The following is a 25,410-nucleotide window of genomic DNA, read 5'->3' as shown; positions in this document are numbered from 1 at the left end:
ACAGACAAGCACCCACCTAGCAGTACAGGAGCCCAATCTTCTTGGCTCTAGCCGTGGATACTTCTCTCAACTCAACACTGCAAATTTATTGACAGCTTTTAAAAAATATTTACTGCCCCACTTCCTTTCCCAGCGGGCACCTAGCCTGTAATCTCCCTACCCGTTTATTAGATCATTTGTCAAAGCCTCTCTTTGCTTTTTGACATCATCCCCTCCTTTCACTTTTCTGGAGGGGGGAGTGTGTATGTATGTGCATATGTGTATGAGAGAGAGATAGAGATAGAGATAGAGATAGAGATAGAGATAGAGATAGAGATAGAGATAGAGATAGAGATAGAGATAGAGAGAGAGATAATAAAGGGTGAGACAGAGGGTGCAATGGGCATTGGAGATTAACTCCTTCCATGCTTTCCTTTTCCTTTTGAAAAAAGAATTTACAGCTGATTAGCCTCCATTGTAAAGACAGGCCCCAGTTCCCAGAAGGAACGCTGCTAAACATTTATGCAAGGCCAGATGTAAAGACCTTTATTAAAAACATGTGGTCTTCCAAAGACCCCTTAGGGAGATATCTAGGGGACTGAATAAAAATGCTGCAGCCTGAAGGCTCATTTTCAGCACATCATTGAAGAAATGTGTGTTGTCATAAACTAGACACACTGATGTGCCAAAAGGGAAACATCCTAAAACTTTTAGAGCATAACAACATTAGTTCTCAGAAAGTGTGACAAACTGATGAACACTGTTGTATCTGATTGGTTTAATCCGTATAAACCAAAAAATAAAAACTCTTAGTTTTACAGGTCCTAATTTGCAGGCTATTTCTTGGCTAGGCGCAATAGCTTCTTTAAATATTGTCATCACCATGAAGTCGCCAGGCAACCTGCAAGATTGCAGGTAATTATTGCTCCAGAAAAAACTCACACACATAACACCTTCGTAAAACCACAATGTGTCATTTTGAACTATAATTTTAGTACAAAGATATAATGGGTAATTTCGTGAGCTTTGGAGCTGCTGGTAGGCAGATTTTGTTACCTTTAGACAGCGCTAAGCTAGCTGTATTCATAGTCTTTAAGCTAAGCTAAGCTAAGCTAAGCTAACCAGCTGTTGGTTGTAGCCGTGTATTTACCGTCCAACACTCATCTAACTCTCGGATGAGAGAGAGAGAGAGAGATTTTGTTAACTTCAGACAGAGCCAGGCTAGCTGTTTTTCTAGTTTTTATGTTAAACTAAGCTAAACTTAGCTAAGATAAGAGAAGAGAAGCTAAGCTAAGCTTAGGTAAGCTAAACTAAAATAAGCTAAGCTATGCTAAACTAAACTAAACTTAACTAATATAAGAGAGGAGAAGAGAAGCTAAGCTAAGCTAAAATAAGATATGCTAAACTAAGCACAGTTATGATAAGCTAAATTAAACTAAGCTAAGCTAACCCGTTGTTGGTTGTAGCCATATTTACCGGCCAACAGTGGTATCAATTTTCTCATCTAACTTTCGGAAAGAGAGCAACTAAGGCTATTTTTCAAACTGTTCATTTATTCGTTTAAAGACTCTTTGAATTAAAACCATGAAGTCAGGTTAACAGACTTGACATAGCTGCACTCCAAATTGATTTTTGGTTAGCATTCAAATTTAGCACTGAGCTCATCGTGGCACAGCAGTACACAGAATCACCCACTGTTTCTCCTCATGTCTGTGTAATGTGAGTGTGTGTGGGCAGGAGAGAGTGAGAGAGGGCATGAGACGGTGAAAGAGAATAATAAAAATCAGCAAAAAAGTGTGAGTGAATTTTATTATTGCTGAAGACGTGTATGGTGAGGCGGCGGCTGGCGTGGACACCCAGAACCTTAGCTACCGTAGCTGCCAGGCCTCAGCTGCTACGTGTGCTTAGTCTTCACCATGTGCCCACAGAGTACACAAGGCAGCCACAGGTATGCCCCCATTACCCTTGGCCACACCAATCACAGCCAGGAGGCTGTCAAAACCTTTCGGGTATCCCGTCAAGCTAATGAGATGTGACTGTCTGTCTGTGCTGCCAGCGCACATGCAATTGTTCCATTCATATAGCCTCCACTGATGTATGAAGACTTTCCTTGCCTAGTCACAGCCATCAAGGAGGGACCCAGGATTGTGTGTGTGTGTGTGTGTGTGTGTGTGTTTCATATGGTTGTCTGCCTTTACAGACTGTGAATGTATACATACAGTATGTATCTGAGCTATGTGTGTGTGCGTGTATGTATCCATTTATCTGTCATGGGTTTGTGTCTGTGGGTGTTCAGAACTGGTTTGCCACAGTGGAAAAGATAATCACAAACTGGCTGATGTTAAAAATGTGTCCAGGTGGACTGTGTGTGTGAGTGTGTGTGTTGTTGCATGGGTCTGTGTCTTGGCTTGGCTGGGACCATAAAAGGTCCCAGTGCTTCATGAAGTTTGTGGTAAATAAAATGTTGAGCTGTACACTTCAGCACAGCTGATGGATTAAAACTGTCACACAGCAGGCTGGTGCAACAAGGAAAAATGGCCCGCAATCATGGCAACACTGTTTTTCTTCAACATTCATACCCTGGAAGCTGAGAGATACAGACAAAACCTGGTTTTGTGCTGCTGACTCATCTAAAGCGCTTCCAAATCCAATTGGAATCTCCTAAAATAATAAATCCTAATCCTTTAAATTTGAAATTTTATCCTGATCATGTTATAAACAAGGACAATAAAAATAAAAATCTAGTTCAAATTCTTGTTTATCACTTAATGCCAGACTATAAAGGATGTATCTAATCTATCAGAAATCTGTATCAGTAATGGCAAAAGCTCTAGTTGGTTAATCACACTCGCACTGCTTACACCAAGAGGATAGAAAAATTTGTTATGGGCAATGTTTCCAACTGACAATTTTAGCTATGTGAGTTTCAACATAAACAGAAAAAGGAATGAGAAAATAATTGTGGTCGACTGGTGTGTGTGGCAACCCATTGCAGTCCTAATGTTGGATGTGGTGTGCTTTTTCCAGGGTTTTGGATTTCTCATTATATGTTAGGCACATGAACTTGCATATGGATTAATACATGGTGTTAGAGCTGACTGTCTACAACGGTGTTCCCTATTCAACTTAAAATCACAAATAAAATATTCTAAAAGGCGTTTTATTGAGGGGAAATGTTGTGGTGACTGTAGAATTTGCAGCTAAATTCTAAAACTCACATATGGTATGGTGTCACTTCATCTACTGCTGTAAGAAAATTACAAAGGTCTTCTCGCCAGCCTTTATATTATGTTATCCTTTTTCGGATAATGCGCCAAAACTTGACAATTGACAAATTGATCTAGCAAAAATGCATGTTAGAGCTTCTTAAATGTGGGGATGTCCTGTTTTATATATATAAATTTAATATCTTTGGATTTTGGATTGCTTGGAGAGAAAAAAAGCAACTTAAATATATGTCACAAAGGGCTCTGAAAAGTTAAAGTAATAAAAAAGTAATTACATTCCCTCACAACATGGCAACATTGATCAAATTAGTGCCAAATAGATTTAAGGCAAAATCTGACAAAAGAAAAAGATTCATCTTCTCACCATCCCCCCTTGATAAATCTGAAATAATATCCCTCAACTCTGTTCCAAATAATTTCCTTCCAGCTCTGTCAAGAGATTTCAGGAACTAAGCAGTTTGGTTTTTCTCCTTCAGAGGGCTTTAGCTCGGTTAGCTGGAGGGCTAAGGGTCCAGCTCTAGCAACTAGCGCCAATGTAAACACAGCAATTCCTTCCCAATTAGAAACGCTAAATGCATTGGACTCGGTGCACTACCAGGGCTGGTCCGTGCAATTAATGCAGCCTTGGTCTCCACTGGCTGCTTTGGATGGCTGGGATGGTTAAGATGTATACAGTTTCAGTTCAAGGCCATTCAGTGGAAGTCTGATTGGGCAGGTTGGACTCATCATGGAAGTATAAACATGAGGTTGGATGGGCTTGGTGGTTGGGGTTTTCTTTGGGTCAGCCGTGCTGGGTAGCACCACCAGAGCAGGCCAGGAAGATATGTGTGGTAGGGAGGTCAAACGGAGGCGGAGACCTTAGGGAAGAGGAAACTGCATTTTAACTGTGCAAATAGTGCCTATCTAACTGGAGAGGATGGATATCAAATCAGTGGAGATCTATACGGGCAGTGACACATTCTGGCTTTGGATTCCAGACACTTCAGATGTGAAATGACACAGGTCCCTTTGCTATATGCTTACTATAATTTTAGGATGATTTAAATCTCCTCTGATAAAAATGGAATGAACTACAAACTGCTGCCTCGTTTTGAACAAATAAGACTGTCACTATCCTCATTCTCATTTTGTTGTCATTTCAGGGTACCTTTGTGATAATTGAGCATTGACAAAACACATGGAAGCTTTTATATCTGGACAACTACAAGACCAGAGTAAATGACAGGTAGTAAACAGTGACTCAAAGCTTCAACACAGGCATTTTTGGATTACGTTTTGCATGCCAAAATACTGTAGGATGATTCTAGAGCTATGTGGTTGTAGATAGTACAGTACTTGAAACTAGACCTAAATTGTTGTTCATAGCTGATTTAGATCTTGAAAATGTATAGCATTGTGTCACTTTTCAGTAAGACTTGAATCACTTTCCTCCAAAGAGATCTTTATAGTATGTTTTATGATGAATGCATCAGGTACAAGAAGAAAACTCTACCTGGCTCTGCTGTTTTGAAAACAGCAGAACAAGACGGGGATATAAGACCATTGTTCCAGTCTCCTTTTGTCCAAATGGCCATTGTGCATTGTGTGTTCCTGAGGTGTTGGTTTGCACTATCAGCCTAGAGCGCTCCACTCTCTCAAAGATAGTTTGCTAACAGAGCTTTTACTCCATTGCCTCTAATGAAAATCCATACTAAACATTTAGCTCTGTGTGAGAAAGGGGGAAAATTCAATAAGACACATAACACAATTTATAAATTACAGGAAGAACCAATCGAACCAACAGGAAAATGGAGAAATATTTTTATGTTTATATTTGTTAATTTTGCTACATTTTGGGAACCACAGTAGCAGCAGTGTGTGGTGAGCGTAAAGAGGTTGAAATCTATTTTCTCAGCCAAAATGAAGTCCAATGCTGTGTTTTCATTCTTACAGCAGTCTTCTTTTCCAAACAGATTATCAGTCATGCCGCCAGAGATGTCTCCACTGAGGTATTCCCCAAACTAATGGTCGCTCTTGGACAGCGCCATCGATAGTAAACTAATATGCAGCCTGCAAGGCACAGGAAATGGATATAATTAGCACTCATTGAACTATCTTCCAAGGAAACTTTAATCTCTAGACCACTCTGACAACAGGCCTGGAAGCCAGACTAATGTCACTTACTAGTCCTGGGTTTAATGGCTAAATGAAAAATGTCTAGATAGATGGGCAGTAAACGAGTGAAGTCATCTGTGTGAAGTTGTTTTTTCATACATGCATGGCTACAATAGTGTAAGGTGCTTTAGAAAACTAATACAAGTGCTGGGGAAAAAAACGATGTTAACAAAGCAATTATCAAAAGTCCGTATTGGTATTATAATTAGTTGCTTAGTAAATAGGCTACATTATGCCCATCTTTTCAAATCCTTCTGTTAAAATAAAAATCTTTTCATATTTTATTTTCATTTCTACTTGCTTCCCATTCCTCCGGCAACTCCCATCTGGGCTCCTTGCTGAACAGACAATAATACACTGATATTTGGGGGGATGCTTCCACACTGTGGCTGAAGCTATAAAATACACCATATTGGAAGAGTTCAAGAGTTTGAAAGTTTTGTTCATTCAGCCACTAGAGGGCGACCATCAAATCAATCGCACATCCCGCGAGCTTTGCAGATCTCTCGTTGTTTGTTTACAACCTGGGAACTTCCTGCTTGCTATTAGCTTTGTTCGTAGTAAGCTAACTCGGTGATTAGCTAGCTACACTTTACAAGTCAGCTTACAAGATGGGATGTGACGGAGGCACGATTCCTAAAAGACATGAGTTGGTGAAAGCCCCCAAAAAAGTCGAGAAGGTGAGTTAACGTAACGCTTATTATTTTCAAATTCATAACTGTTTGCGATGTTGTCAAGAGCAGTCAGTGGGTTGCTAACGTTAACTGTTAGCCAGCTAAAAGGCTAGCAGTATTAGCTTAGCTAACGCTCTTGCTATTTGCTTTTAGAATGATTACAAACGTATAAAGTGTCAAATTTAGTTATTTTAGATAACGTTACTGCTGTTATATGTGTAACGTTATGGTGTGCTGTTACATACCTTATCATGTCTCCAGGTTGATAAAAATGCAGAGTTGGCTGCCCAGTGGAAATACTGTGCCTTGAGCCAGGAGAAACTCAGACGCCCCATTGTTGCCTGTGAACTGGGAAGGTGAGCGTTGGATTTCTGTTTGTTTATCGTCACTCAGGCAAAAAGATGATGTGTTCGTGGCACAGACTTGAGTTAAAAATTCGTTACACAACTAGCAAACTAATTAGCTTGTCGTGATCAGATAAACCCCATCATCCATCTATAAAAAAATTTAAATATCCGTTTATTGCAGCACACATGTCCTAAAACTCTGGTCCATGTTATGTTTCAGGCTCTTTAACAAAGATGCTATCATTGAATATCTTCTGGATAAGACTGCTGAGAGACCCAATACTCAGACTGTAGCTCACATCCGTGGGATCAAGGTATGTTATCACTGAAGTTTTCTCCTCCTATGCTATGAAACCGGAGCACATGCATGTGTTTCCGATTTAATTTGTGTGTGTGTGTCGGGGTTGTAAACACTTGTATTGATTTCTTATTGGATATTTTGCATGTATATCTATCTATTCCCTCTGCAGGATATAAAGGAACTGAACTTGACTGATAACCCTGAGTGGGAGGGAGAGAGAAGGAATACTAAAGGAGACCGATATGAGGACTTCAACTGCGGCATGTTCATTTGCCCTGTTGTTGGGTTGGAGATGAATGGCAAGCACAGGTAACAAACAGCAAGTACAGGTTTCACAACCTATGATTAATAAAGAGCCTGGTGCTTTACTACATCAAGTATAATTGCTGAAACATAATCTAAAAAGGTTCTCCATTTTTTGTGCATCCAGATCACTGTAGTCTAGTACTTATCTACCCATCAGTTGAGACTTTTTAAAATTATATTATAGTTCAGTGTTGATCAAATTGTGCTATATAAGTTTATATGTTGTGAAAACAGAACTCAGCTGTTCTCTTCACTGGTATAAAATTTCACCCACACGTTTAGATCAAACAATGTTAGAAGTATGCACCTCTTGACACTGTGTGCTGGAAATGCTCCAAAGGGTTCAAGATAATTTTTTTTATATTATATACCCTAATGTTTCCATTTTCAGGTTCTGTTACCTGCAGACCTGTGGCTGCGTCTTTTCTGACAGGGCCCTGAAGGAGATCAAGACCGATATCTGCCACAAGGTGAGCAAGATTTCATCTTTTTTCCCTAGTCACTCTGTTTCTACATTCTTTGGTGGACCAATGGTTTGCCAACTGTGAGGATTTTGTTCATTTTCCTTATAGATTTTAATTATTTCCTTCCACAAAACATCTCCACCACTGACCAATGTTTGGCAGTGATTCTGCTTGTTATCAATGTAGATGACACGCTAGCAGTCTGGCATTGGGGTGGTTCCAGATGCACAATCTGTCTGCTCAGATAGATAATAATGTGTGTTAAAAATCCCATAAACAATTTGGGGTCCTGAGCTGATTATAGTAATTTTAAAGCTATAGTCCTAATTTCTTCTTTCTAAATCCAGTCTCTCTTGTTGTTTCTGTGTAAGTGAAAGCTTTTTGGCACAGATAAGTTGTTTGACTTTGCCAGAAATAGGGAATGAAACCATAAGGAAAGTTCCAGTGCCTGTGGGAAACTGGCTGTCTGCAGAGATTTTTCCTTAGATAGACTTATTAGGCCGCACACAATTTCTTGTATTTATAGCCCCTGGCATTTAGGCGGACTTTGCCTGCTTCTTATTAAATCTCACATTTGGCTGCCATAGTATAGACAGTTGTTGGCAAATTTGATGAATATTCACATTTCCAAGCAAAACACTGACAAAGTGGAAATCAACCATGGTTATGTTTAGCTGACACCAGTGCTGTAAAAAGTGATCTCTATTGTTGTTGTCTTTATCTTTCCTTGCATTTAGAGGGCCACTTTTGCATTTATCTTAATCTATAACATGAAATGGCACATATAATTGTAAACCTTTGGACAGGCCTGAATAGTCTGTGAGGGTTCACAGCCTAGGTCATAGGGTAGACATTGAGATCCAGCATCAGTTTACATGCATTTGATAACCCTTCACAGTAGACGTTAAGGTTAATATGTCATCTTCTACCTGTACCTTGAAGCAGCATGCCCATACTCACCCAGCCCTTTTGTGTTTTTAGTGCTGTTAGTGATTTGAATACACCCTAAGGCAGTGTGTTTAGAGGTTTGAAGTTAACCTAAAAGGATCAGAACCTACAGCTCTTTGTCTAAGCAAGTCACTTTTGTAAAACTGATCTGCCAATAAAAGTGCAGGGAAAGATATTCAAATGTTGAATAGCCACTGCAACCACTAACCTTAACTGAGCTAACGCCAACCCTTTTGTTTAAGTGCTTTACAGTAAAAGCCACCATGAATTCTCTGAATCCTCGTTTATGTATTTTTTCAACTGGGAATAGTTAACAGTCAAAAACAACTTAGGCAGCCTGCCTAGGGCAAGAAAAACCTCGAGCAAGTTCGGTGGACCTTGACTTTCTAGATAACACCATGACCCAAATGACTGAGAACTTTAAATGATTGTAAAAGTATTTTAAGAACAAATGAGTAAGTACTTTTCACTTTACACTTTATCTGCTGTACCTTGTGTTTTTTGCTAATTAGTACATGTTAGTATGCTTAAACACTAAACTAAGATGGTAAACATTATACCTGCTTAACATTAGCATGTTAGCATTGTCACTATGAGCATGTTAGCATGCCAAAGTTAACATTTTGCTCAAAGCACAGCCTCACAGAGCCACGAACATGGCTATAGACTTGTTTTAAAAAGGGAAGAAAGGAGAATTTTTCAAATATTGTCTTTATTTGTTTGTTTACACCTGCTACTCTCTACTTAATTTAAAAAAGACCGTAGTTTCAAGTGTTTTTAACTATCACACACTTAAACAATATTACAATAAATTAAACCAAATGAATGCATATTCAGTAGTTTATTATTCTATACTTTATGTTGTGTAGTTGTCTCAAATAGTATGTGTTGTATACTATATATGTGTGTGTGTGTGTGTGTGTGTGTGTATATATATATATATATATATATATATATATATATATATATATATATATACACATAAACATATACACATATACACATAAACATATACACATATACACATACACATATATATATATATATACACATATACACATATATATATATATATATATATATATATATATATATATATATATATATATGTATATGTGTGTATATATATATGTATATGTGTATATGTTTATGTGTATATATATATATATGTATGTGTGTGTGTGTGTATGTATATGTGTGTATGTATATATATGTATGTATGTGTGTGTGTTGAAAATGGATTCAGTGTAGTTTAACTTTATTGCTTTACTGTAAATATATTTTAATCCACACATCTTCTGATTATTAAGAAAGAACAGTCATCTTACAGTTTCATAAATAGATAAATACGTCTGTGAACAGTAGCCGTGCTACAGAGGAAGTGGTCTGTGCATTGGTATGTGCATCCATACTCAGTTCCATTTTTTTCCCGACCACATTCTTGACATTCACAGCCACTGAACGAGTGCAAATAATCTGAACTGCATGTAGCCCGACTTTTGTTGAGGATACCAGTGGCGATTTCATGCCCCGGCAATTTTGTTGAAGTAGCTGCTGCTTGAGTTGCTCTGTGTGGCCAGCAGCCATGATGGCTCTATGGGAACAGTTGCCTGGTTCAACACCTTGTTCCTGTGCCACTGCTCCAGGCAGTCCAGGGCCTCAGGAAAGGTATTACCCTCAAACTTATTGGCAAACATGCTGTTCCTGTTGATGATCCATGGCAGATCTTCCACTCCATATATACAGATGTCTCGTACGTAATGTCCTGGAAAATGACAACAATTTTAGTCCTGTATTTGTAAATTAGATATTAGCTCTGAGTCTGTTTTGTCAAATGTTTTTTTTCCATCTTTAACCTGTTAAAGGTCAGACAGACTAAATCTATTTTAGAGTAAATCATATATAAATCCTCATATCTGTCCTCTTATCTTTTGTTGAGTAAATATTGTGTTGCCTTAGCCAGTAATGGGTCCTGTAATCCTGTCTGGAGCCAAACATAAGACAAAAAGTAAGGAGCAGACAACGTTTATGTCATTGGAAAAAGATAGAGTATGAGGTAGGCTAATGTTAGAAAAAACAAAACCGTTATTAATTTTAGTACTTAATTAGTACTCGTTCATGTGTGTAGTAGTGAGTTTGTCTTTGTCTCAAAACATTCACTGATTCGATAATGTGCTTGTAAATTACATAACTGATTCTGTTCAAATGACATTTCCATTGTATCTAGAATTCACAGTCACAAGAACACACATATGAACAAGACTAGAATAATTGACCATAGATAAGCCCTGTTGTACAGTAATTAATCAATGATTTAGTACCTCATTATAATACATGCCACAACTGTACTGTACCTTTGCAGCCATTGTGTGTTCTTCCCTCTTGATCCCTCCACTTGATTGCCCGGATGTCTCCTTCCCAGCCTCCATCGATGTGGCTGCCTGGAGCTTCTTTAAACCCATAACCAGACAAAATGAATTATAATTATGTGACCTAATTGAATTATAAGAATTTACTTAGCCCTGTTTGGAACTGTCACATCCACTGCATGGGACACAGTTCCGGGTGCTTCCCATAGAAAAGCTTAGGGAAGCTTCTGTGTGCTAACCTGAGCCACATGGTTTGTTACACGGAACCATCTGAGGCTACATCCACACTACTGCGTTTTCATTTTTAAACAACAACAGTCTCCACCTACACAAGCGTTTAGGCTCCATATCAGAAATGATCTCACCCATATTAAAATGTCTGACAATGCATATCGCATGACCATTTATCATTTATTTGTGGTAAGCTAGTTTTGTTTCAGCTTGATATGATCCCAAACTTTGGGCACCTTTAATCGTTTACTCTGGCATGTGTCTTCTCTTCGCCCCTCACTATTTTCTCTCTCTTCCTCCATTTTGCAATCCGTGCCGTCTTCGTCACGTCAACTGTACTCAGCCCGTAAGCTGTTGTGTGACAATTATAATCATCTTTGCGAAACACAGTGGACTGTATATAGTTATTTGGATTAAATGAAGCAACGCTTTCTTGTAATCCATTGTTTTCCAAATATAAATACAGCCCTATGATGATCATAAAAACAAGACAAAACAAAACCATTTCCTAAAGAATCTCTATCTTTGCCTTATTTTCGCACTGGTAATCCTAAGTAATGGAGAAATTGTCAAGATTGATAACGTCTCGACAAAATGATCAATATATTAATATCCGTTAAAGTCTACTGCTGCTTACACAATGACCAGACGGCCGACCGTTGACAGAAAAGCCAGTCGAAATGATCAACCGGCAGCTGATTGGATGAACGCGTCACATGGGTTTGTTTTCTTTGGAAATTCAAAACCAGACTGTCATGGCGGCCGTTCAGAATACGGTCTCATATTGTACTAAAATAGTTCACTAAAACATGTTTCTGAAAAAATTTTAAGTGAGAAATAGGCCATGCAGTTGCTTAATCGGTCTTCATTTCAGCTCAACAAAGGTCAGTTTAAAAGATTTTCGTCAGATTTTGAGAGACTCTATTCACCTCATTCCGCTCCCCATTTCCGGGTGAGTCCCGACTGCCCTGCCACCGACTGAACATGTCAGGTCGGCGAAAATGAAGGCCGACAGCCCCCCAGACTGACGACGGCACGAGACACACCGAACAGATTCGAGTCACTGACCTCACCAGACTGTCCAACAGCCGATAATCGGCCCTGTGTGTCAGCACCTTAAGGGTTCAGTTCAAAAGCCATAGGATAGATCTCTCTCTCTCTCTCTCTCTCTCTCTCTCTCTCTCTCTCTCTCTCTCTCTCTCTCTCTCTCTCTCTCTCTCTCTCTCTCTCTCTTTTCCACCTACCCTATGGCTCTCTTTCCCAAGATAAAGTCTGCCTTATTGACACCTTGGGACAGATATGTTGCTAAAAGAATACATTTTGTTGCACTTTATTGATTTCCCTTGATGGAAATAAGCCCATTGCATTTCAACCACCCTCTTTAGGAGCACCTGGGGACTAATTTAATTTCTTCAGTCTGTTCCTTGGACAAGACCAGTGGCAATATTTCCTAATAACTAACATGCTTGTCTTTTAGTGTAGAAGGAAAATCGCCATTTCAGTTTACCATACATTTGACGTCCTGAGACTTGACTCCTGCATTATTTAAGAGTGAGGAATGAGACCAACCACGAGTGTGTAAATGAAGGGAATGTAAAGGGACCCTCTGATACAATATTGTTGATGTAGATGATTGTCAATATAAATATTAATCATGAGTATTAACTATTAATGGTAAAATCATCATCTTCATTTTAAACTATATTTATGTTCAATGAGTTCATATGCAGTAGTTTCCTTTGTGCTGTATGTGTGGGATAAAAATAAAGGAAATCCATTACTTCAAGCAAACAATCGTGACATCTTTTCAAGTTGGTAGTATTCAGTGCAAACATTTTCATATTACATTGATTGAAAACAACATGTTTATCATTTTCCAGCATTTTAAAATGCTGTCACATTTCATATAGTATTTTGCCAAATGTGCTAGTGCTACAAGTGTGATGGCTTCAGTCATGCTGTGGCTCACTCACTAAGGTCAACTAAGAATCCATACTCCACAGTTTTTGACAATGGCAACGCTGCTACCAGTAACATTTCCCACCTTTTGACTTCAACTGAAAATGTTGCCATACACGTACCAAAATTCCCATTTTTGCACCTCAAAAAAGGCATTTAACACAGATCTTCTTGCGATTCATTGCTTTAGATCACACAGCTCATTAACTTAACTTCACTCGAAATCCTGCCATAAAAGCACTGTCAATGAGCCAGTGTAAAACGTTTAAGGATTAAATAGGCTGTTTGACCTTGTTGCATTGATTGTGTTTATGTATCTCGTGTTTCCTTTTGTTCAAACATCGTAGTCACACTAGTTAATAAGTAATAGTTTCATTCTAGGATTTGTGATGCTGAACTTCCCACTATGTGTACCCATTTGAAAAAGGCAGTTTACCTTTGATGTGGTTGAGTGTCACCCAGTAGTGCTCATCTGGACTGAACGTGTCTTTGGACCACTCAAAGAGGTCCTGGGCTATTGGGCTTTTCAGAACAAAGTCTACAAAAGCTCTTGTGAGAGCATAGTAGGCTGTTCCAAAATAAATTTGCAAGTTTTGTGGAGGTGGACCTTTCCTAAGTCCCAACCCTTTCTGGGCTACATGTGAGCCCATTATCTCCCTGTGCTGAAGCTGTGTTCTGTGCCTCATAGACTCCGGTTGCTTGACCCCGGGCGTCATGTTTCTGTCCCTCCACTCTTTGCTCTGCATGTACCGCACCAGTTCCAGGTTGCTCTGGACAGGGAAATCCTGTCCGCACAGATTCACCACCTTCCTCCAGCCTATCTTTGACTTTGCTAGATCCTTCATGCAGTTAAAATCTGCTTGCAGGCGGGAAAACCCAGCATACGTCACTGTCTCACTGCGGCTGGAGAGGAAGGTATTTTTAAAGCAGCCAACTAGCTTCGTTACCGCTTCCTGGTACTCCAGCGAAGCTTTATGATCCACATGAATGCAGTAGACATTTTGTGGCATGTAAATGGCCCGCAAAAGGCGCACAAATAGCTCCAGCTCCTTGTGAATAGTTACAATGAATGCTAAAGGGTAGTCCTCCTCCTCACGACTTAGAGGTCTTGTGATGAAGTGCAGGTCACTGATCAAATTGGAACACTGCATGCCACTATTCAGAATATAGCTTTCCACCTATAGACATAAAAAAAAGATATATTAACACTAGGCCTGTCATCAAAAACTAGTTACCTTTGTACATTTTTTTTTAACTAGAATCTTTATTCACATTTGCCGTTATACTTCTTCTGTTTAACTTAGATTTTAGGAATGCAGTAAAACATACCTGGCAGTCACGGCGGTGCCACTCCACTCCTCCCTCCATGCTGGGCACCAGAGCTTTACATTCAGTGGAGAAGGGCCTGCAACTTGGCGGCTCTGGCAGCTTAGGCTCTGTTGGCATCCTGGTCCTCATGTAAATGACTGAACAGATAATAATACTCATCCCCAGGCACAACAGGAAGCTGCATTTTGTCCCCTCAAGCTGGCTCATAATAGCCCTCCTTCACCGTATCCACACAGCACCGCCACAGATAAAACTCCTGCAATAAAGACATCCTGATTGGTATTTGCAGTAGTGTCTTGCACCCATGAGGGATGTTAAATAGGGTTAAATATGTAGGTTAGCACTAATTGATGAAGCCAGTTTTTAGATCCAGAAATGTAGTTTAGTGTACCTAATTTAGTCTAAAAATTACTTTTATTGACTTACGTATAACTGGCAACACATTTATTTTGGTTCAACTTTCTTAAACAAAACATTTCGAAATAGCATTCCTAAAGTGTATATAGGATTTTAACTGATTAGTCATATTTTTAATAATCATGTAGAGTATTACATTTCACCAGTTGACAAAGCATAGAGTACTTAACTAAACCTTTTTAAATGTTTTAATGCTTTAAAGTTTTTGATATGAATATTTTCATTCCTGCTAGCAACATTAATTAAAACTAGTACTGAAATGATTGATTAGTTGATAAGTCAACAAGTTGATCAATAGAAAATGTATTACTTATAAATGTTGTTCAGGAGTGACATGTCCAAAGTACAACAGATAGCAGATACAGTAAGTCAACAAACAACATTGTTGTGACATGAGGATAGGTTTCAGACTGACCCAGTACCCTGGTAATGAGTGTGATACCATGCAGTCTGTTTGTTATATAAAACACAATATTTATAAGGAACCTCTGAACCTCTCAATACATTTTTCCAAGGGTCAGAATTTTTCTAAGCAGACACGCCATGGGCCAGACTTTCAAATAAAGAAAATAAAATGTATTTAAACCTAATACGCCTATCCTTGTTTGAGATATTTTCACTTTCTTACTAAATTAATGCAGTATTTATTTACATAACTACAAAATCCTAAAAAACATCCATAATGATAACTAGGCTACTTAACTAGAAAATTATCTCAGAGTAGGAGGCAGTTTACTAAGGAGTGATGGTTAAAATCTGTGATTACGGAAACATTATTGTAGTGTATCCTGATTGGTGGAAAACGCTTGCAGGAAGAAAGGCTGTTGTCAGGTAAAAATGTCACTGTCAAAGAGCCTGAAGCCAAAAGTTGACGTGGAAAACGGCAGCGTTAAAGAAGAATGGACTGATAAGTACACATTTGTTTTGACGACTTTTAGTAACGCTAAACCTGTATGCCTCATTTGCAATGAAACGATCGCTGTTGCAAAAGAATACAATCCGCATCATCATCGAGAAAGAAGAACGCGAACATGACGTTGACGTCATTCACGTGCATATTAAGTAGCCACATGGGTTTTTTGTTGTCTTTAAAATACATGAATTGTGCTTGAAGCTGCGTGGCATTTTGTCTGGTTTACCTGGTGTTATCCAGTGTGACGTAGATCTGCAGTACCACATCGGGAGTGTGAATAGAGATGCAAATCTCCCTGTGGAGTGTTACCTGCTGTGAATGCTCGAAATGCTTAATACTAGAATGCATTTTTTCCTCTTTACGTTTTCTGAATTGATTATTATTCTGCAGGCCGGACTAAAAGCTTTGGCAAGCCGGGTGTGGCCAGTGGGCCACCAGTTGACAATCCTTGACATAAAGAGCCTACCGCTTTGGAAGGAGAAATAATTACTATTATTATAAATTATTATTATATGTCACAACAGCCCATGCTTGACAATCTTCTTAATGTACATCCCTCCGGACGGCTGAACAGGGACTCGGTTGCGGTCATTTAACGAGGGTCCACTATCATTCAGAAAAGAAAATCTAAATTTGTATCCCAGGCTAAGCGCTATTTCTGTGTTCTTTTATCAACATGTAATAGCATCCTCTCTTAAATTATATCACTGGTACAGATGATAAAGTAAAAACCATTCCCCAGTCTAAAATATGTGATTTTATTCTCCACAACCATCTGGTGACCCAGGAAATTATCTCACGACCCCTTGGATCCACTGCACTAGCGGAAAACCCTGACTGAACCTTTAACGCCCGGCTGTTCTTGGGAACAGCACCCTAGATACAGATATCCATAGAGGGGCTGCCATGGAAATATGTACACTTCTGTTGAATAGCTTTTTTGCTTGATTGCACTCAATGTTTGTACTTAAGAGGTATTTTTTTGCTCAGTCAAAATCCTCTAGGTCTGTTGTTTTACAGTAGATAATGACCATTTCACATTTCTAACATTGATTACGGGATTCTATCTTTATCTTGCTGTCTATGTTAAACATCTTAAGCTTATATAAATGCAACACGTTGAAACACACACACAAACAGCATGTAAGGACAGTATGCAAAAGACGGGTCAAGGTGAACCATTTACCTTTTGAGGCAGTTCAGTCTGTAGTCCTCGGTGAAAAAGTAAAACATTAGACATCAACTACTGTTCAGATCATTATCAAAACGGATACTCCGAGCTTGTTACTGCAATCCGTCTAGAGTCCGGCGGAGAACACAAGTCATTTTCATTGCCGCCATCGTTAGCAACAGCAGGAACAACAGCATCAGAAGTAATAGTGGTAGTAGTAGTTTTTGTCACAGGTTTCACAGGATTGTGTTGTACAGAGAGGAGGAGACTGCTCTCGGAACTTCAGAACCTGTCAGAGTGAGACTTCCTCTTCTCTTTTTTTGTTCTCTTGTCACATCCCCAAGAGACTCCGTCCTTTCCTGCCTGGTTACCAGTAGTAACACCAACACAACTGACACACCGGAGCACACTCGCACCTCACACACACTCTATCTCCCTGAGGTTTTTCCACTCTCCTCCCCCATACAGTTTCCTCTTCACTGGTGTGTTGCATCTTTTCGTCTTCTTGCTTTCCATTTTTTTTCTCCTCAAACCCCTTTACCTCAGGTTTCTTTCTTCGTTTTTCTCTCAAATAGGTTTAATTCCAGTACATTTGCCTAGATGGAGGTACACATATTAAATTATCCACAGTGTCTCTCCACTGAGCGCTGTCTCTCTGTCTTTTTCATGTTCTTGTTGCCTGTCAAGTAGCTGGTTTAGTGCCGCTGCAAGTTGCTGTTTCTCAGCTCACCGATTGCCCTTGTCATTTGTGGTAATAGCACCAGCAGGGACTGACTTCAGAGCAGCACCACAGAGTTTGTTTGCTGCTTGGTCAGCTTCTGAGATTATCCCTCTTGTATTGAACAGAGCACATGGCCGGAGTTCACACCCACTGAGCCTGCATTACGGCAACACAATAGATCCCCTGCTGGTTACTCAGGGGTGTAATATTTGTGCTTGTATATTGGTGTGTTTTCCCTTTATGTAGCAGTCTTGCTACATGTTAGTATTTTTGTGTAATACACACATTTATGAATTAAAGAGTTTTGCAATCCACTCTTGGGTTAACCTGTCCAGGAGAAATGCAACAATGTTTAATGATTGTTTTTTCAGAGTGTGTGTTTCCCAGTAGTGCCTTGACCCTCAGCTATAATCCATTTTTGTTAACAATTTACCATACAGTGATAAATCTACCATCTCAGTGCTGAATTAACATGCATAGGGGAAACTCATGTGAAAAGTGATGAATTAACCACCACAATTCAGGTTAGGTCTGCAACAAACTATATATTACATACATTATAAACAGACCATAAATGAATAATATATATTAATTATATATATTAATAATGATGATGATGTTTATTTATAGGTGTATTTCAAAGCACTCAAGGATACTTTACAGGCCCAGTAAAAAAAAAAAAAAGCAGCAATGTATCAAGACATAAAATCAAACAAAACTGTAATATACAATAATAAGTTAATACAATAACTAGATTTAAGATCTTCAACAGTACCAAACTCAATGTGGTTGCTAGTATGCAAGGAGGACACGGAAGATAAAAAAAAAATGATGGACTCTTCAGAACAGGTAGTTAACTTCACTCAAGTTTCTGCATGGGAAAGTCACCGGACGCCACAATCTCCTGAACATAGCCATACTTAGAAATACAAAGAGTTGTGTGGAGCTGATAGTCTTAATTAGCTTTTTCAGAATGGAAGACATTGTGAACCTCACTGGTGGATGTTTGGCCGGTATAAAATAGTGCATCCCTATATGCCATTAATCGCTGTCTGTCTGACTGAATCCAGCCTTTTCCATTTGCTGTGCTGTGTTTTGAGTTTCATTTTCCTTTCAGAGTAAACCAAATGTGGCCTGCATTTCCAGATTTTTATCAGGCTGGATAAACAAAACATTGCTTTGCATGTCAAAGTAGGACTTATAAATCTTCTGTTTTGCACCTGAACCTTGTTGAAGCTTGGTTTGTCGCTTTTTCACCTATCCATTCATGTTATGAGCTTATGGGTTTTTAAAGAGGCTTACACATTTGAATGTTGCGTAGATGTATCCAGACGATGCCTTTTAGGAATTGGGTTAACCTTTTCTGAGGAATACATCTTTAAACTAGAAACCTAAATATATTTTTCGGAAATGAATGTCAAGGTAGGGGACAGGGAAAATCTCGTCAACACATGACATATCTTTCTAGTAGCTTATTTTTTATTTTTACCACAGGACTACTCAAACAACATTATTAGACAGTATTAGGCAATAAGCTTAGTTTTGCATTGCCCCATCCCAAACATACAATAGCCAGCATTGGAACATGATTTCACCCACTAGACAACAAAGTATTAAGATATTAATGTGGTCTGGTGTGGTTAACTTGATTATTCAACACTAAAATGTATAAACAACTCTGTGCAGGGTAATACTGTTAAAGTCAACATCATGATATTCTCCAATATCTGTGTATATCATTATATAACAAATACATGCATAAACGTGTGTAAAAGGGTCAAATTGCTGCTTTGTTCCATTGTTGCATTACTTCAGACACAACTCTTAACACATAAAACAAACTTTCATTCTTCTTTTCCATCAAGTTTTAAGTATATATGAGTATGAACTGCCTTAACATTGGTTGGAAGGTTTTTTCTTCTACTGTGTCAGTCAGTATCTCTTACCTGGGATGTCATGTTTGTGTTTTAGTGTGGGGACGCCTTTAAAAATGAGGATGTCGTTGTGCTCAATGGCACTAAGGAGGAGGTTGAGAAGCTGAGGGAGAAGATGGAAGAGAGGCGGACCAAAGCCAAAACTAAGGTGAGTTTTATTTTATTACAGCTAATCTACGATGATGACGTGATGGAGTGGGTTGTCAGGGTTAAATAAACTGTAAAGTATGTAATTGGCTTCTTGAGAGTGAAAGATAAAATGTGTAATTTTTGTAAACTGAAACATCCTGTTATAGTCTTGGAAAACATTTTCAAGTAGAACATACATTTTGTAATCCATAAGTTTCCCTTCCTTTTTTAGAAATCAAAGAAGAGCAAAGCAGCTGAAGCTGTGTCCACACCATCAGAATCAAAAGGTTTGTGTAAAGCCTGGTTGAGGTATCACTAAGACACATTTGTTAAGCATTTACATAAACAAAACCAAGCAGCTAACAAAACCCTTACTTCTTCATTTGGATAATGTTTTGAATGTGCTGTAGAGGAGTTAGCTGGGCTATTCAAACATTTAACTCGCATGCGATCTAAGTGTTAGAATAACCTACTATAAAACTGAAACTTCTGAAAACTTAACTACTTGAGTCTGTAGATATTGCAGTTATCTTTAGAATTGTGCTGTGAGATGTGGATGATGTTTATAACTTCCCACAACCGAGAAGATGAGTCTAATTGTCACACTCATTAAATATATGGGATTTGATTTTTAAAATGTCTCATCTGCTCTTTTTCCCTGAAGGTTCTTGTTTCATTTCATAAAAGTTTATCTATATTTTTATGATGTTAGTAGAGGTGCTCATTGTTTCAGGCGCTATAAAGCACTGGTGTCACCAAGATTTTAGAAAACGTCTCTACACAACTGATTTCTTGAATGAACAACAAACAATCACTCAATCAATCATTTTGGAAAAAAGTTCAATTTGGTTTTTGCTCTCAACACAGCACTGTTCAAGGTCTCCAATGACTTACTGCTTTCCACCTTCATAGGCCTGTACTCCATTTTAATTGTCCTTGACCTCTGCTCAGCCTTTGACACAGTGGACCATGATTTCTTAATCAAACTACTGATTTGTTGGTATCACTGATGTAACTCTAAACTGGTTAATCTTCTATCTTTCAAAGGGGTCCTTCTCTGTCATGCTTGGAGAGTCCTCCTCCAGTTATGCAACTCTTTTGTGGGGTCCCCCAGGGATCTATTACGGTCCCCCTCCTATTACCATATACATGCTACTCCAGGGGCAAATCAAGCGTATGAATCAATGATTTAAACTCAAATGAGAAACCTTTTATGCAACCTTTTGTAATTCCGTTTTTGTTTATGATATATTATTAATATAAAGTTATGTACATTATCTGAAACCGTAACTCGGCTATAGTTAAACAAAACATTGAATGAAGTTCTCTGTCTTAATCAAACGGACTCTTGTTTCTTCCCACAGATGACACACAAGCTCCACAAGTGGATGTAACTGAGATCTCGCTACAAAATGGTGGTGAAAGCAGCCAGTCAGGTAGGACACTTTTTCTTTTATAAATACAGACAAATGAAACTTAACCTCTCTAAATGTCATATTTAACACAAAATCTAGGCAAACAATGATATTTCTTTAAAATGGGGACAATTTGAATACTGATTGCTCAAGTGCCAAGCTGACCTGTTGTTCTTAACACATCATGATGATTTCAGTGAATAAATACTATAATATATAATCTGTTTATTATAGAACAAAATTAATATAGAATTATAGAACAATATTAGAAGTAATAAAGTTTTTTTTTTTTTTTTTTTTTTCTTTTCCTTGTTTTTCTTTCTTGTTTACCCTGTCATTTGCCATTTTACCACCTAGCTGTGGCCGGATCCTCCAGCTCCTCTAAAGGCACAAAGTCTTCAACTTCCTCCGCCACCAAAAGGTCCGTCCAGGAAATGACAGAGAAGTCGGAGGTCTTCAAATCCCTGTTCACCAGCCACAGCTCTGCCAAGCGCACTAAAGATCAGACATCCAACTGGGTCACCCACACCCCGTATCACTTCTAGTAACTGTCACTCAGAGCAAATAACACCATTTTTAGATTGCTCCAGAAATTGTGACCCATTAAAGACCCATTACTGATAAAACCTAGTTCTACATACCCAGCTCCAACACACATATAGACGCACACACATTGCCTACATGACCTTTAATTATGTCACCAATGTGTGGACTCCCAATACGTCTCTTCAGTCCCCTGTAGCTCAGTGTTTACATGTTGTGAACATTTTGTTAATGGCTCCCCAAGCTGTTCAGACTCTTTGTTTTATAACCTTCCTCCCACATGTATTCCCTAGCATCTCTGTGTTCTCAGTCACAGGTGCACTGAGAGTTGATGCTCGGGTGACTTTATTATCTCTGTCACTCTGCTGTCTCCTAGTGGACACAGTGTAGCTTTTCAAAGTGATCTATACATGGTTGGAAAAGTAGTGTCAGACCAAATATAGGGTTGATTTCACTCTTTTTTTTTTCGCAAAAGATCTACATCTATAAAGTGTGGTCAGTAATTATTTTTAATGAATGAAAACCGATCATTGACACACACACACACACTCACACACACACACACACACACACACACACACACACACACACACACACACACACACACACACACACACACACACACACCCTTATTATCTCTATCAGTATGAGCTTGGCCCACATTTCTTTATTGTATAATGTATTTAACGTGTTTAGCAGAGGACATTCAAGTGATTTGTAATAATTTCATGGGTTATTTTTTTGTCTTGAAAAGTGGGTTTAAAAATGGTTAACAGACAGTTTAAAACATCTTATTTAGTGAAGCTTCGGATACTCATAAAAAATAATACAAAAAAAAAAAAAAAAAAAAAAAAAAAATTTTGTAACAGGACATAGAGGAAACATACTTTTAGCTCAGTGATCTTCCTCATTTCTGAGCATCACAAGCTTCAATATTTTCCAAAGTGCTTCCAACTGTCTGCATAGCCTAATGTAGTAAATTTGAATTATCATATTTTCCACACACTGGGCGATTTAAAAATATGTCCTTCATATTTGCAATTCAAGTCATTTCTTTTTCTTTCAAGCAAAAGCCAAAATAAATTTCTATTCAATCCTATTAGGTTTTACGTTGAATTTTTTCAAGTCCTCCAGACGACCATGTTTGATACTGTGACCATGACCACGTTTGTTCATACCTTTTTTTTTTTTTTTTTTTTTTTATACGACCCATTGGAGCATTTCATAAATTAGCACCCATAACGGTGGCAGAAATTCTGACCCACAGAAGCGTTTTCCGTCCTCTTAGACGTACGTCTCCTAGACAACGCTAGCAGTTTTAAACACATCGTTAATGTTGTAAAACTGTCACAGTTTGGTTAGGTTTAGGCAACAAAACTACTTAAAGGTGCAATATATAATACTGACAGCTAGTGTTTAAAATAGTTACTGCAGTACAGATTCAAAATGCTGGAGAGAGTCGTCTCCCCCGCCCCCTCCTCCCCAGACTCAAAGTTCACGGAGGTTGCCAGGCTGAGACAGCAGCATCCACAACAATGTTGCTTGACGCTAGTCTCACATAGCCAGACATTACTTCACAGCACAGCGGAGTAGCTAACGTTAGATGCTGGCTATATTGACAGTCATAGAAGCTTGTGCTCACACGGAGCTCTGTACCCAACTGACAGACACACTTTTTCGGCTTAGAATTACGATAGAAACCGCTAAAAACACAACAACTTCGCCGTCCTCTTCACTCGACGGACAGACACACGTCCTAGGCTTAGAATTACGGTAGGAAATGCTAAAAATAACACTACCTTGCCGTCCTCTCCACCTGACTGAACACACTTTATTAACTTAGAATTACAGCAACAATAGCTAAACACACTGCAAACTCACGGCCCTCTCTTCCCGATTTAAAGCCCCCCTCTCTTGGCTTAAAATAACTCCCCGTTGTCTGCTACGGCCGCTGAACAGTCTACATGTTAACAGCCGTGGCCGTGGCCCGCTTGCCTAGTCCTCCGGTAACGTTAGCAGGGTTAGCATAGTGGCGTTAGCCAGGACCAGTTGGGATCACTTCACTGGCTGTGTCTCAATTCGTTTTTGCGAGTAACCAACTCGGGTCTAGCTATATAATTCAATGTGAGTACACAAATGTTGAAATGACATAAAATGCCCCTAGTAGCTGTGATAAATTAGTTTCCATCTTTCAAATACATCTCCAATATTTACCCGGAGTTTGTTACGTCTCTGGTCATGCAACTGTTAGAAACATGCCAAGGTTTTTTATAGGTCGGGTAGAATTTATCTCCGTTGATCCTGTTCGTTCGTTTGTTTGCTGCTTTCATGGCTGTTCTAACGTTACAGCTGTAGTGCGCTGGGTTTGCGTTTTTACGGGTATATCTGGCAACCCGGCCTGGCTGTCAATCTGGGCAGTTGATAACAACACAAAAGCCAAAACACAAACAGAAATTCCGTCACGGAACGGAAATTTCAGAAGGAGAAAATACTGGCATTAGCATTGTTGTCAGAAAAGATAGTATTTCAACTTAGCATGTTTCCTTAATATCTGATGACTCATTGGGGTCATTTTTGGATTTATTACAGTAAATATATTAAATATTGGACCTTTCAGTTTAGGGGTTAGGTTAAAATGAACAAAAAGAACAAGGTTAAAGAACAAAAAAATAATTATATAGGCACACATTAGTTTCAACTGTCTGATCAGTCTCACATTCTGTTCCTGTCAATCATACACAAGGTGTCAACCAATTATACGGCATGAGGGAGGGGCCGAGCCAACACACACACACACACACACACACACACACACACACACACACACACACACACACACACACACACAGTCAAACTCGGAGGAGAGGACAAACAGCTCTGAAAACAAAAGCAGGAAAATGAGTCGGAAGCACAGGAGCATTATTATTTATTTATTTTTCTTTAATATGGGTTCTATTATGTTGTTCAGATTCAGATAGTATTTGTTTTGAATGTTGTTTCTATACATTAAAAAGTTGTAATTTAAATGCAAATGTTTAATAGTATTCTTTTTTCATAACAAATCAATGCAAAAGAAATTTAAAAGAAATTGTGAGACATTGTGAGTATGATTTCATTTAATAATTTAATTAGAATTGTTTTTCACACCTATCATAGTCAAAACATTAATTTTTTTAAAGAGCCGTTTGTGAGTCAAACGAGCCGGCTCACGAAAAAGAGCCGGAATGCCCATCACTACTTTCTGAATCTTAACGTTACATGACTTCCTGCTTTGCTCCCGACATAATTACAACAGCCACTAGAGGGTGCCACCTAACAATAAACGTAAGTATGGGTCGCAATAGCTGCTTGTACAAACGACCTATGGGGTCTTGTATTTGTGCAGCCTGTAGTACAAGTAAAATGCACAAGTTGCCTTTATTGTGTGTCTGGCCTATAATATAAAGCTTGGTTACACAACTCTAAATGCAAGGGAAATCAGTAATTACCTGTGATGACAGCATGAGCGACAAGGGAAAATTAACACTAAAACAGTCTATAAAAACCTCTTAAGTACAGCAGTTAACATTTGTTTATGTATGTAAGAGGTGTAAAAAAACGAAATCCGTTATGCGGTTTCGACTTCAGGGTGTTGATTAGGGCACCCAGCTCACACCCTCTATCTCCATAAATATTACTAAAACAGACTTCATCCTGTTGCTTGATTGCTGCCACACATACGTTATGGTCTTGTGCAGATGCCCTCTAATGATATAGGAGATCAAAACAGCAGCTTCCAATCAGACATCCCCATAGTACAGGAAGTAGCCTAATCACATCTTTTTCTTCAGTAATTTAGCATTTGTCTCCTTTTAACCTCACTTGGATATTTAACCTTTG

At 38.7% G+C, this 25,410-nt stretch overlaps 2 protein-coding genes and 1 long non-coding RNA gene across 3 annotated transcripts; 1 reads left to right on the top strand and 2 right to left on the bottom strand.

Annotated features, from left to right (window-relative positions):
- Positions 1–4,991: 4,991 nt before the first annotated feature.
- Positions 4,992–6,390, bottom strand: LOC120557758. Its single transcript, XR_005639015.1, has 2 exons — positions 6,280–6,390; positions 4,992–5,255 (listed from the first exon to the last, which is right to left on the bottom strand). It is a non-coding gene; the product is annotated as an uncharacterized LOC120557758 (long non-coding RNA).
- On the top strand, positions 5,864–22,071 carry rtf2 (replication termination factor 2). Its single transcript, XM_039798351.1, has 9 exons — positions 5,864–6,040; positions 6,296–6,390; positions 6,602–6,695; positions 6,852–6,991; positions 7,380–7,458; positions 19,482–19,592; positions 19,806–19,860; positions 20,938–21,009; positions 21,346–22,071. Exons 1-9 carry the CDS (start codon positions 5,972–5,974, stop codon positions 21,531–21,533), a joined length of 903 nt encoding a protein of 300 aa, XP_039654285.1. The 5' UTR covers positions 5,864–5,971; the 3' UTR covers positions 21,534–22,071.
- On the bottom strand, positions 9,642–17,699 carry gcnt7 (glucosaminyl (N-acetyl) transferase family member 7). Its single transcript, XM_039798350.1, has 5 exons — positions 16,805–17,699; positions 14,289–14,544; positions 13,396–14,137; positions 10,755–10,850; positions 9,642–10,165 (listed from the first exon to the last, which is right to left on the bottom strand). Exons 2-5 carry the CDS (start codon positions 14,493–14,495, stop codon positions 9,924–9,926), a joined length of 1,287 nt encoding a protein of 428 aa, XP_039654284.1. The 5' UTR covers positions 14,496–14,544; positions 16,805–17,699; the 3' UTR covers positions 9,642–9,923.
- Positions 22,072–25,410: the final 3,339 nt, after the last annotated feature.

The sequence above is a fragment of the Perca fluviatilis genome, chromosome 4 (assembly GCF_010015445.1).
Source record: "Perca fluviatilis chromosome 4, GENO_Pfluv_1.0, whole genome shotgun sequence".
NCBI classification, from domain to species: Eukaryota; Metazoa; Chordata; class Actinopteri; order Perciformes; family Percidae; genus Perca; species Perca fluviatilis.
Note: the sequence above shows the minus strand (reverse complement) of the source record. Positions and strands in the feature narration are given on the sequence as shown.

Bases quoted from the DNA above. Each gene is read 5' to 3' on its own strand.
- rtf2 (XM_039798351.1), top strand. From the start codon at position 5,972: ATGGGATGTGACGGAGGCACGATTCCTAAAAGACATGAGTTGGTGAAA. The intron at 6,696-6,851 runs GTATGTTATCAC...TTCCCTCTGCAG, and splicing joins CTCACATCCGTGGGATCAAG to GATATAAAGGAACTGAACTT. The intron at 6,992-7,379 runs GTAACAAACAGC...TTCCATTTTCAG, and splicing joins GAGATGAATGGCAAGCACAG to GTTCTGTTACCTGCAGACCT.
- gcnt7 (XM_039798350.1), bottom strand. From the start codon at position 14,495: ATGAGCCAGCTTGAGGGGACAAAATGCAGCTTCCTGTTGTGCCTGGGG. The intron at 10,851-13,395 runs GTAAACTGCCTT...ATGGGTTTAAAG, and splicing joins GACACTCAACCACATCAAAG to AAGCTCCAGGCAGCCACATC. The intron at 10,166-10,754 runs GTACAGTACAGT...GTCATTTTCCAG, and splicing joins AACACACAATGGCTGCAAAG to GACATTACGTACGAGACATC.